Source organism: Strongylocentrotus purpuratus, unplaced genomic scaffold, assembly GCF_000002235.5.
Source record: "Strongylocentrotus purpuratus isolate Spur 01 unplaced genomic scaffold, Spur_5.0 spur5_scaffold_9, whole genome shotgun sequence".
Classification (NCBI taxonomy): Eukaryota; Metazoa; Echinodermata; class Echinoidea; order Camarodonta; family Strongylocentrotidae; genus Strongylocentrotus; species Strongylocentrotus purpuratus.
In genome coordinates, this window is record NW_022145615.1 from 15,852,990 (window position 1) to 15,866,809 (window position 13,820).

The following is a 13,820-nucleotide window of genomic DNA, read 5'->3' on the forward strand; positions in this document are numbered from 1 at the left end:
GAAGGCACTTACCGATATCTTTATGCTCGGATGTACTCTCAAGTCGTGTATCAGTGTACAGTGTCTTGTGTTCTCCGTCTGTCTTGCCAGTGGACGAAGACCAATGGCGCCCTCTTGTGTTAGGAGCTTGTCTGCCTTGCCATTGCACGAAGACCCATGGCGCCCCCTTGTGTTAGGAGCTTAATATAAGCTAGCTTGTAGGAGGGTGGGGGCAATTCCTATATACTAGGCCTAAACGAATTACTCGAAGAACTGTGGACTTTTCAGATGAAACAAACCCGACACCAATAACAACAACAAGCCAAAGTGCGCGACGGGCATTGGGGCGACGGTGCGCGAGTCGTATAGCTCGCGTAGCTCAGCAGACGGGCCAGGATCAACAACATGTTAACATAAATAATTTCTTCAGGTTTTGAGCTGTTTTACTACTAGGTACTACTAGACTAGAGTCTAGAATCTATGCCTGGGCTTGTTGACGCAGGTAATTTATTGTAGCATTCTCACTCATATTCATGTGACATTCGGGAGCTTCGTGTCGACGTCGGCGTCGGAGCTTCCTGGATCGAGTTACCATACCATTATATTCGTGAAGATTTCCTTTTGCGACAGCTACCCAAATTCACATAGATCTAGGCTAGTGATCTGGTGATATAGACTAGGTGCATTGTCCTGGCTGTGTATAAAAGCTGTGCTATTGAGTATTGACGTGATTCTCAACATATCAAACACCACTGTAATAATGACAAAACTCAACTGATTTCACTCAAGATCGGTACCGTACTTTAGTGACAATTTCGGCTTGCCACATTTTAGAACGAACGAAAGGCACCCCACTTCTAGACTAAATGTTATTTCAATTTACATGATTAAAGAGCTTTAGTTTAAATTAGACTATTTTCCTTCATCAAAATATCAAGGGTAGGTCTAGGTCTAGATCTAGGTCTAAACCATTATGTTGTGGATATATTTTGACAATTAAATTAATGCTTATTACTATTAGTATTACGATTTAATTGTAATATCCTTATCAACATTTTAGTCTTGTGTGTGGGACTTTCTTAACTTGCTCAGTCTTCATTGGGTCATATTTCCACATTCGTTTCTGATCGAACGCACTCGGTACCACGAAGCGTCATTCCATTCTTGCAGCCTCATTTTTAGAGCGATAAAATGCACATAGACTACCATCAACTGAAACGATATCCATTTACTTCTAAAGCATATTTATTTAATTGAATCTTGAATCTTGAATCTTGAATTTGTTGCACCCAAAAAGCTACGTTGACAGCTGTCCAGGGTGGAATAGTGGTAGTGTGTGAGTGCGTGATGCGTGCAAGTAAAAGAAGCCAGACATTGTGCAGAAGAAGACATGTAAACTGGAGAGTACGAAGAAGTAGGGTGCATCTGGTGAGAACATTAATGTCGGCTTCATGGCTTCCCTCCCTACAGGGCCCTGGTGGGCATGCCCATCATGGCTATGATGGACGGGACTGCGGAGGTCTGAAAACCAGCAATCGAGCTAGATGTTACAGCTACTGCTGGGAGTCTGTTCCATATGGGAATAACTCGGGGGAAAAAACTGTACTTATAGCAGTCCACTCTGCAGGGAAGCTGGTGAAAAATAAATGGGTGTGTGGTGTGTCCACGTAGCTCTCTCTGGTGCAAGACTGGGTGAATACCAGGTGTAAGTGGGATGTTCACCATGTTCTTGTGGATTTTGAAGAACATTCCACACTGGGCAAAGATTCTTCGTTGTTCAAGAGTATTCCAGGCCAGTAGAGAAATCATGTCTGAGACGCTCGATGTCCTTCTAAAGTCTTGGGTGAATTGAAATAGACTAGTCTATAAGTTTGTGAATTGCATATTTTTTTATTTTTTTTATTTCAAAATATCAGTGGGAAATTTAATTTTGAAAAACCTGAAAATCGAATTTCCAAACCCGGGTTTCGGCGCCACGGGCGGGGAACCGTTTTGACTCGGGCCTATTCTATTTCTAAAGAGAACCTGAACCACAAGGCAGTGGTTACAACCAAGCATGGCAATAACAATTAACATTTATTAAAAGAATGAGGCGATTACAATTACTCTTATGATACTAATCTAATTGAACCCTCCAAATTTAAGTACTTTATTGGTTTTTCGGCCACTTAAGACAAAATCCTATTTTTGGACTCTTTACTTCCTATCATTTCTTGTTCAAATCATGAAGCAAATATTATTATTATTGAAACAAAAAAAAGAATCCCAGAAAAAAATCACGAATTGCCATGACAATATTCATTTCAATTTTCACTGTTTCGGAACCAGTTATCGACCTAGCGAGGCAGTTTTCGACCGCATGTACAAAGTCAATAGGAAGCATGCGCGCTGCGCGTTTCCACGGAGCAGGTATCCCACGCCGGAGCTCCCCGGTGCTCGCCAAGTCGAAAACTAGCACTGCTGTGATCGGATATTGGAATCTGAATTAAACAGAGATAGTGTGTGTGCGTTGCGGTGTCCGGCTGCATTGATTTAATACATGCAATGAGATACTTTTGAGCTTGCGACTCGCACAAAATCGGGCTCTAAATCTGAAAAATACTTGAAATAAAGCTCATTTTATGGTACCCATATGTCTTACAGACACGCGTAAGATACTTGATTTTTCAGATTCGGGTACAGGATTGCCGATTACATCGCTAAAATATGATATTTTAGGATATATTTTCCATTGCAAATGTGGTTCTTCAGTGACTCTGGCATGGTATGGTACATGTGGGATATGTGAAATGCTATCATGCAATGTATTTTAAAGGGCTTTTACCATGCATCCAACGGATCGGCCGAAAACTGGAGATAGTCGATTACCCCTCCTTTACTCTACATGTATGTCTATTCAGTGCTGTGATAAAAACACTGATTATAGTAGAGAACAAAGATTTTTTTCTAGAAATAAGTGCAAAAATATTAAGGAGATTAAGAGCAGATCGGATTACCTTACGATATCAAATTAATTTGATTAATAAATTGAGTAACTGATTATAATATATTATGAATCAATTGATTCAGTTGATCCAGTTCGATGGCACTAACACGACACTACTAGACAGAAATCCTAACAATAATTACAGAGCTTTGTCTTGTTGCTCTGTTTGCCAGCAATTTGAGGATATGGAATCCCACGGCACATTACTCACAAGAGCTCTAACAATCCAAGTTTAAACAAAACCTATGATAAGTAATTTTGTGCCTGTACCACCCACCTGATCAATCTACAAACAATTATTATATAACAAAGAACAACAACAAAGTCGAAACATCAACATTCACATTCAAGAAAAGGATATGTGCACTTGGCTGAAAGAGAAGTAGACAATCTACAGTCTCCTATTATGACGTCACACTCGGCTGAGATGAAAAGTGCGCACTGTACTGTTGTTGTGCGTATATTGATACTGCGTTGCAGGTGCTTCTCCGCGTCATCAGTCAAAACAAAAACCCAGGAATACGCGAAGAAGCGCAAATTTGAAAATAAAGTCCTATAAATAGTGAAAAGTTTTGGAATGTTTTGTTATAAAATTAGGTCCATCGATGATATAAAATTCCAGATTTTCTCAAGATCGCCTTCCCAGTGCTGTTATCCACAGTCCGATATAAATTTAATTCTTTTTGTGCGCCCTAACCCGAGTTACGCCTGAAAGTTCGGGAGCCCACAGAAAACACGTCCTCCCCTCCCAACCGTTTATAAGTGTACGTACATTAGTAAAGGTCAATAAATCAGTGCATGCGTGGATGTCGGACTATGCTATAACAAAGTGATTGTCTGACCAAAAAGAAACCAAGCTGTGTTTAAATGAGTTGATGCTGGTAGCAGTTACTAGAGACACTGGTAAACTGTTCCAAGACTGGATGACCCGATTGCTAAAAAAGTTACTCCTGACATTCAAATGCTGCCTATTATTTAGTGCAGTGCTAGAGGTCAATACACATTGGCATTGACTCTCTTAGACAGAAAGAACCGTCTGATATGGGTCATTCTTTAATTTAACTGACATTTCGTCGCTGTTTTCACGAAGTGACGGTAGTGAAAAAAAATTGCATTCACCTTGCGTGGCGATTTTCCTCACTACCGTCACTTCGTGAAAATAGGGACGATTTGTGCGGTCAGAGGAGCCAGATGCAATCTCAGCGACTGAAGCTTTCGGTCTATACTAATTACTATGACTCTCTATGCTTTGCTGGAGTGCCCAAATTGAAAAACAATAATAATAATAATAATAATAATAATATAATAATAATAGCCTAATAGTCCACTCCAAATTTTATTAACCGAAACGGAAATTCTTTTTGCCCAATTGATCGTGAGCCCGGCAGCCACTGAGCAGCACAAGATCGACGTTGTTCTATCCCTTATTGTTGAACGCCAAACAAGGTACAACACTCCCTCTTTTAACTCTTTTGGTATGACGCGGCCGGGGTTCGAACCCACGACCTCCCGGTTGTGAGGCGGACGCTCTACTGACTGAGCCAAACACAAGGGGTCGACTATCTGGCGCTTGTTAAGAAATGTATCCAAAATTTGACCTGTAACTACGGCGTGGAGATGCCCTACTAAAACATACCCAAAATGAAGTAAATATTCATTAAATGTCCAAATAAAGATCATGAGTTTAAAGTTGTTATGTTTATTACCTGTTTCGTGCCAATTTACTTGTTATTTTTTGAGTATTTTTCGGATAAACGTTGATATTAGTATACACTTTTTCACAGGTTTCACGGCAAACCACGCTGCTGCACAATACAAGTACATACCGATGGTGGGTTGCGGGCGGGCGCGCGCCTGTGTGAAGTTATCTACCGTAATGAGGATATGAGACATTACGGTCTTACGATCTTCAGTCTATGTATAGAGGCGATCAGAGGAGCCAGATGCAATCTCAGCGGAACAACCATCGATTTCAGAGACTGAAGCTTTCGGTCTAATCTATGAGTACTTTATGAGTTGAATTTATTCTATTTTAATACAATGTAGGTGTCATCAAATGACACTAAAGGGCCGATTTTGAGTGAATTCTGGTGTATTTTGTCATTTGTATTTTGCCTAGTCCTTTATCATGAAACAAAAATGAACGAAACTTTAACACATCGTTCACCTCTACCTGCAGAAAATCCAATCCTTTTCTCTTACAAAAGTTTTTCCTTGACTTGATATAGGAACTATATGGTTTCTTTGTACCATCACACCTAGCTGCCGTAATTACGTCAATTGTTCTCCCGGCAAGCCCTCTAATTTCAAATGGCGTCCGGAGGTCCTGCAAAGCAAAGAGAGAAGGAGCAATAAAAAATGCTTATCCAGAAAGTATGCAGCACAAAAGATCAAGGCGTTCGTGCAAAGGGTGAGGAGTGTTCGAGATTGGTTGAGTTAGGAGGTTTATGTGCCTCTTCAATATTATTGGATCACCCTTCATCAAAGTCTGCAGTCTAGGGTACCACGACTGCGTTGGCCAATTGGGGGCTATAAAGAGTCCCTCTGCCCTGTCAGCCTTGATCTTTTGTAGGCATTGTGAAACTAAGCAGAATGGTGGGAAGGCATAGAATTCATATGTACTCCAGTCTAGAGTAAAAGCATCAACAGATTCTGCATATGGATCAGGGAACCAAGATACATAACGATCTAATTGAGTATTGAGCCTGGATGCAAAAGGTCTATTTCTGGGCGACCGAAATGAGCAATAGGTTTTCAAATTCTCTTTTATCAAGCATCCATTCTGTTCTGTCATTGAACTTTCTAGACCTCTCATCTGCTTCTACATTGTGCTTGCCTGGCAGATGAGCTGCTGTGATTCAAATGTCAAGCTCAATACACCAATTCCATATGGTCCTAGCCATGGTGTTACAATCTAGTGATTTTGTCCCGCCCATGGCATTTATATATGCAACAGCGGTGGTGTTATCCGATCTCAATAGTATGTGGCAATTATTCATATCTGAACACAAGGATTTTAGTCCCAGGAAGGCAGCTAGATTCTCAAGATAGTTTATTCCATTATTTCTAGCCTAACTTAATTCCTGTTCATTCCATCTTCCCCCTGTGTGGGTATTCATGTTTGAAGCTCCCCAGCCGATGCTGCTAGCATCGGTTCTAATTTCTAAGGTGGCATTTTTGCGTCTAATTGGTGAGGAAGCCTGCTTAACATTATCCACCATTAAAGATCTTCCCTTGACCCATTTGATAAGGTCATGGGCGTGTCAAAGTGCCCATGATTCAATTTTAGAGCTAGAATTTTGTCTCTTTCTAGGGTTCTGTAAAAGAGAGGGCCGTGCTGTACTGCTGGGAAGGTTGAAATTAGTTTCCCTATAACATGTGCAACCTGCCTTGTACAAGGCTTGTGGTTTTGTAAGAGGTCTGCACAAACTGCAGCAAAATCTTTAGCCTTCTCATTAGGCAAAGTAATTGTGATATCTACGGTGTTCAAGGTGAAACCAAGGAAGGTCAACTTTGAGTGGGTTTCAAAACTGATTTATCAGGATGCACAATAAATTCTAAATCAAATAATATCTGAGTGGTGGCTTGTAATGCACTTATTACAACAGCTTCATCATCTCCTACAATGATGGTATCATCCAAATAACCCAGCACTGTATGTCCTGCTTCCCTCAAATGTGCAAAGACTGGTTTTAAGACTTTTGTAAACAACCTCGGGGCAATGCTCAACCCATTTGGTAGGCATTTGAATTGCCACAATTTCCCTTGCCACATAAATCTCAGGTACTTCCTGAATTTGAGATTTATTGGGATATAATAATAAGCATCACGGAGGTCGACTGAGGCTAGGTAGCAACCTTGAGAGAGCAGGAGAGCAGCATCATAGATATTATCCATCTTGGAATGCTGACCCAAAAGATTTTTGTTCAGTTCAGAGAGATAATTAAGCGCACTCTCCTGATTTCTTGGGTCGAGTAAAAATATTTGACAAGAATTCCCCTTCTTCATGCTTAATGCAGGGTTCAATAACATTCTTACTAGCCAATTTTATGATCTCTGAATTGATGCTATCTTCTTCTTATGAGCTTTTCCTGAAAGGAAAGGATGGCTTGGTGCGGACTGGGGGCATGAGTGCCTGGTCAAATTCTATTTTATAGCCCTTTATAGCTTGGAGAATGATAGTGTCAGAAGTGATTGTGCACCAGTTCTGATAAAATAGCCTCAGTCGACCTCCAACAGGACGGTCATTGTGTATACTACTACCTACCTCATTCGTGGTAGTGTGAGTAGTTAAGTCCTCCACTGGAACGTCCCTGGCTTCGAGCGTCTCTGGTTCTGTGCTTGTACTGGCCTCGTTGATGTCGAGGCAGGCGGCAGGCTTCTCTGATTCTGAGCCGCCGAGAGCGCTGGCCTAAAAAAGGACGGCTGGGTGCAGAGCTTGAAGGGTATCTGTTGGTAGAGTTAGAGGTCCAACCTGCACTTCGGTATTGTCGCCGAGAGAAGCCGGCCTCAGGAAGTTTCTTGTAAGGATGGTAATGGCACAAGAAAATGTCGCTGAGACTGTCCTTTCACTACCTCTGAAGCAGCTCTTTGCTCATCTTTGAGATCATCCCCAAATAGAAAGTTAGTAATGGGGGCAGAAGGCTTACACAAATGCGTACACGCTGGATTCATGTCAGGTTTGATGCATTCATTGTGTAAGCAGTTCATCTCAAACAGAGAGTTGCATAGGAGGGCAAGCGCATCCTCCTTTTTATCAGTAATTGTCCGCTGGCAAGGATTGAACAAAAGCACTAAGTCCTCTCGATAGGGATTTCTGCTCTCTTTGCAGTTTCAAGTCCCTTCCACGTGTAGTTGGAGATAAGTTATCCCAAATAATCTGGTTAACTTTAGACGTGTCTGAGGAGCGACAGTTGCTTGGTAGGAAATATTTTGAGGATGTATCTTCCAAAGTTTTTTCCTCCAATTGATGGATAGTCATATAGGTGACTGAATTGGCAAGATCTTCCTCTACTGGTTCTCCAATACCAGTAGGCAAGGCAAACTAGGCTGCAATAGCTGGTAAAGTATCTGAGGCTGAGCTAGTAGTATTTGTTTGTTGGCCCATGTAATCTGATTGAATGTCATCGTAATCGTAGCAAGGGCCCAACTCCTCATCTCGTTCATCAACTTGATCAAGATGGCCGCCGTGGCCGTGAAAAACTTGGCTCTCCGTTTCCACGTGAGCAGACTTTCCGCCAACATCAACACGTGCTGGTTGGTTCGACATAGCCTCCATTTTGTTCATGACACGGGCAAACATATTTTCCAATTTATTGAGTCTGTCCCCAAAGTTATGCTCCTGGCTATCCGGTGCTTTGGAGACTGTGGATGAAGCGGGAACAGCCTCCGCTTTCTTCATTTTTGCGGGAACAACCTCTGCTTTTCTCTTTTTTGCAGGAAAAACTTCCGCTGATTTCATAGATTTTTCCTGCCCATCTGAGTGGACGAGCCAGCAGAGCGCTTTCGCTCCTCCAGTGCGCCGCCAGGGTTTTTTGTCGAAGGGACGGCTGGGCGGTCAGACACAGCCACTCGATCTTCGATCGACGACATAATCAAAAGAAGTTTCGGAGCTCAAAATTGCTCTTGAAGAAGTCGAAACAGATAAATCCAGATAACAACCTATAAACAAGCTTTGTTTCTCAAAGAAACAATTGTCTATGACAAAGAAAAAGTGTATTTTTCATGTAAAATTTGACTGCTCTGAGAAGTTACTTCTCAGTAAAACCATGCAAAGAAGTGAAATGACTGCGCATGCGCGAGGTAGGTTCTCATGTGAGCTCTTATGGAGACTCATGAAATAAAATAACTCCACACAACTTACCAACAATATATGTTGCATTGTTGACATGAAGACGAAAATAAACACCATAACTTATTTTTCTAATAAAATCTGCTATAGATCAAGATCTAAAGTCTGTACCATTGCATCGCCAAAAAGTAAAAGAAGGGACAGACCGTTACTTACGGAGCTAGCTGCCGCGCAACTCAACTGCGCAGATCGAAGTCCCAATTCCGGATTACACCGCACAACGTGGTATGGGTATGATACCAACTCTGCGTGCAATACAGTACTAGCTTAACAATCGACAAAGATCTGCTGAATTACGATCATTTTTTAGGTAAAATTCTTGGTCATTTATAAAGATTGATGAATTTGGTATCACTTTGTAGGAAAAATAGTGTTGTACAAGAAAATTACGATTATTTTGTTTTGTCCATTTGTTGTTTTTTTCTCTTTTTTCCTCTACGAAATGTCAAATTTTGGGGTGCGGCCTATGCGGTGCTGCGGCCTTATTGCCGGCAAATACGGTATATAGAATGATCCGTAAGCCACCCGACCTCAAGATTAGTTCAATCTATCAATTAATAAGAGAGAGTTACCGGTATACATTCAATTAAATCTAACCAATGACAAAGAACAATAAATAGAGTGGTTCTGACTGCGTACTGGAGAAAGTAAGAGGAGCCTAGAGCCCCGCAAGAATGTTCAATCCCCAGAAAAACAGTCTATTGTCTAACGTGTTTATCAAAAATTAACACCTGTAAATCTAATGCAGAAATTCAAGTCCATGGGGTGTTTCCCTTACCTGGCATACTATCGGGGACATAACTAATTCTGTTTAACTTTAGATGTATACAAATTAACTCAAACTAATAACCATGCAAATGATCAACTGAACCCAACATCTCTATTGCTATAGCCCCCTCCCCCCCCCCCCCGGTCAATGTTTTGCCCAAATCAGCGTGCCACTACAATACTAATAACATTGGACACCCCATAAGAACTACCGAAACTTATTTCTTTCTACTGAGAGCATGAATGCAATCAGAATTAGGGGATTCTGCTCTCAAAATGTGGTGTCTCAAATGTATACGTTGAAAACATATAATTAAAATGTTGATCATGAATAATATTAATAATATTGTCCAACATACATGTACATGTAAGTCTTAGATGAAATTATGAAATATTGCTCGTAAACTTCTTTAAATTGCTTTTTTAAAACAACTGTCTCAGAGACGCCAAGTTCAAAGATCGGCAATGCGTGACAATTTAATGATTCGGCACGCGCGTGCGAGGGTATAAGGTATAGCGTTTTTTTCAAAATCTAGCGCGCGCGTCGTGCGTAAGAGCCATTTCAGACCCTCAAAATGCATGATGTCACGCCTAATGCGTGATACTTGGTAGCTCTGCTGTCTGTGTATATGAAAAGTGTATTGTCTATAATTAACAGTGGCTTGTGAATTGTGTTGGCTTGTGCCTGATGCCATGAGGTAAGAAATTTTTCTGAGATTATGTTGCAGGGAATCAAGTATTAAAACAGATTTCCTGACAATTCTGAATCACTCACAATCCATACATGTACATTGTATGTGGCGCTGTGTCAATCTCGAGCAACTTCTATGTTGATGATCAAGGTAAAAAGTAAAAACATCCAAATATCCTGCTCATACCGGTACTTCATAGAGCCTACTGGTAGCCTTTTTTTTCTTCTCCCAAAAAGTGAAAGTCAGAATTAAATTTTCTATGACAACTCATTCAAAACAGCAATCTCTTCCCATAATTTGACATTTAAATGCTTAATTGCTCAAGAAACAATAATGACATGATAGTGATTATTGCTACATGTAATGTAGTGTTATAACTTTTGGACTCTAGACCAACTACTGTTTGTTTTAATATTGTGGTTTCAGAAGTAGAAGCTTTCACTTGATGCCTTTCTCAAGATGGCTGCATCAGATGATGCAGTTAAACATGGAGGAAGATGGACATTGATTGATGAAGAGGGAAATGTCCAGGTTGGTTGAAATAATCTTGTGATTTCAGTTCAATTAATTTAGTATGTACCAGTATTTCCAAAGTGTTCGATTGCATGTCCTTGTGATTGATATTGTTTGGCTCCAAAGAGCTGGAGATACGGAATTCATTCTTCTGACCTACTTACAAGTATGTGATAATAACAGATATACTATTGCAACCAACTTGGAGAAGACGATAAGTAAAATGTTGACAAGTGGCAACAAATTGTTAGAAATTCATGAAAGATGTGTTCAAGTTGTTGAAGATAGACAGTATTCATTTAAAAAAGATTCAAATAATCTTTTGGGGGGATTGAATTCAGGATCGTTTAGTGGATAGCAAAATAATAGCTATATTTAAATTGCACACACAACCATCCCAGGACATGCTCAAGGTCCCTACAAAGTATTGCCCTGTCTTTAGCCCAGATGCCTTAAAGGTAATACAAAGTTTTGGTAATATTTCAACAGGATTGAATTATTAAATTTAAAATTTGCATTACCATTGTGAAACCTAATGTTAGAATTTTTTTTAAAATGGGCTCTAAAACGCTTCAGATTTCGAGATATTAAAATATCAAATTTATCTGTGCTCTTGATGAATTTCAAATAGCGCCTACAGCCAGACGATGGTAGCTGCGACCATGAAAATCTCAGAATATGCAGTTCTGATATATAATTTCTAAAAACGGGAATAGAAAATCGGTCGATTTTGGTCAAGAAACATTGTTTTGAAGCTCAAGTAATATCAAACTTGAGGGGACTAAACAACATGAAGAGTTTATTATTCACAATTTTATCCCTTTAGACTTGTTTCCAACTGCGACAATGATCACTGAATATTGTACGTAGGATCGCTTATGCTTCCAATATGTTCATTTGAACCAAATTCATGATCCAATACCTTGTATTACCTTTTAGGCACTCAAAGCAGTCAAGGACTAAATTTCTATCAGGTACCGATTTATATGTACTACACCTGGGTGGAGACTGGAGAGTGGCAAATGTATAAAAGCTTTTCTCCTATGTGATTTCAGGGTTCTGACAGTGACATTGGGTCTGTATCTTCATCAGACTGTGTTGCTGTGGAAGAGGATGCAGTCTCCTACCATGCTAAGAGGACTAACAGCCAGAGCAGCACAGGCAGCCTACCATGGAACCAGAGAGAGCATTCCATAGACCAGGCACAGGTAAAGAACTTTTTCAGAACAGGCATAGATTACTTTGGGGCAAATAAAGTACAGGACAATTCATCCAGATAGTAGGTTAAACATGAACAAATGAAAAAACAAAAACACGATCATACTTTCATGTCTGAGCTAATTTGCATGAGCTTTTATATTTGCTGGTAACTCACCCAGATATTAGCCAAAGTTTGAGTTATTGCATCAATATTGATATAATTTGAAAGGCCTTGATTGGAATAGAAGGGTGTTTCCCATGAGCTGATGACTGATTTCAAGAGTTTGAATGACAAGTTAAATATCCTGAAAGTGAGTGCGATATATACCCTTACACATAAGAATAAAAAACTTATTTCTTCCTTATCCCAGTGTATAGCTAGGCTGCGTGCATACATCTGTTGTCGTAACTGTCTGCATTTTAACGCGTATTCACCTATTTACGCATTCACGCACCCCAAACCATGATATATTGAAAATTTACTGCACAGTCATGCAGGAACAATTTGCAGAACATGAGATACAGGGGAAACTTGATATAACGAGGTAAATAACGAGGATATCGCATGGGCCTGATCTAATTTACGTGTAATTCTGTGGTTGCAGGAACCTCTTATAACAAGATCGGCTATAGCAAGATTTTGGCTATGATGAGCTAAATCCTGTGTCCCTTTATCAAGGAAAAACATTGTTAATCATTCCTGTTTCACTGCTCGTCATGCATATGACAGTTCATTGGAGCTTAACTTTCTTTTGCCCCGAAATCATTCCACACAGCCTGCAAGCACGTATAGTGAATGATGTCGGACCTAAATGCTGGCTATGCGCTTGAAGCAGGAAGCTCTCATAGGGCGTGTTCACACCGCAAGGGGGACCCTGGGCGTGTTCACACCCAAGGGTAGCGCGACCCACGGTACGCCCATTGGCATTGGCCGGATCCACACCGCAGTGAGATCGTAGCACCCCCTTTTTTGAGAGGTCCTGTTGCCATGACGCGTGACGTCATGAGGTCAGAGCGGTCAAAGATTTCGCATGCTATTACGAACCCGGAGTGTTAAGTTGTACCGATTCAGATTCAGATCGCACCAAAATAGAATGAGTATAAAATTCCCCGCGTGTAGAACGATGACTTCCGGCGTGCTATCGTAGCTCGGGTTCACACTGGCAGAGATAGCGTGGTCTAGCTAGACCGCGCTATCTCTGCCGGTGTGAACAGCCTCATAGACTTGCGTACAGTGTACTGTAAACATACGTGGTACCTTAATTTTTCCAAATTTTAGAACTCATGAAAATATAAGCATGACTTCTTATGCATGTTTCGAACGGGTTGAATTGCTTGCGAATTTAAGAACCTGCAAATATGTTTTGGGGTCGCTCAGCATGTAAAATGAATCATTCGCAAATATCAGCGTTTACAGTTCTTACACTTCAAAGACACTGGCTATCTAAGCATGCTTGCTCTTGTTCTATCGAGCGGGTGCATGAGAAAGAGTGGTGGTGTGTCTGGGACAAAGATTATGATTGGACAGTCAATTGGGGAAGATTACAGCATGCACAAGACAAGCACGCGAGAAAGAGTGGAGCTGTGACTAGAATAAAGAGAATGATTAGACAGTCGATTAGGGACGACGGCAGCGTACACAAGACAGGAATCCAGTTACACATTTATCAGAGATGCAGATATGATTGGCTTAGACAAAGTCAGTCTTACTCGGAGGTGATTCATTTTAATTATGTACTGGGAGTAGCATGTGTGGGGGCACATGCCTCCGGGGCAACAGTGATGAACTTCACTTTTGTGCACCCTGACCCACTTGCTGCTCCCTTATCTC

The 13,820-nt window shown here is 40.8% G+C and overlaps 1 protein-coding gene across 2 annotated transcripts in view; it reads left to right on the forward strand.

The window, feature by feature from the left end:
* Window positions 1-246: 246 nt before the first annotated feature.
* LOC100890175 overlaps window positions 247-13,820 on the forward strand; it is a 47,268-nt gene continuing 33,694 nt past the window's right edge. The window contains exons 1-3 of one of the 2 annotated variants that reach the window (XM_030976484.1): window positions 247-386; window positions 10,703-10,807; window positions 11,845-11,997. In XM_030976484.1, the coding sequence (XP_030832344.1) occupies window positions 10,736-10,807; window positions 11,845-11,997 (225 nt within the window). In that variant the 5' untranslated portion in view covers window positions 247-386; window positions 10,703-10,735. Of the gene's footprint in view, window positions 387-429; window positions 482-10,702; window positions 10,808-11,844; window positions 11,998-13,820 lie in introns of those variants that run through there. The other variant, XM_030976483.1, reaches the window with a different exon arrangement.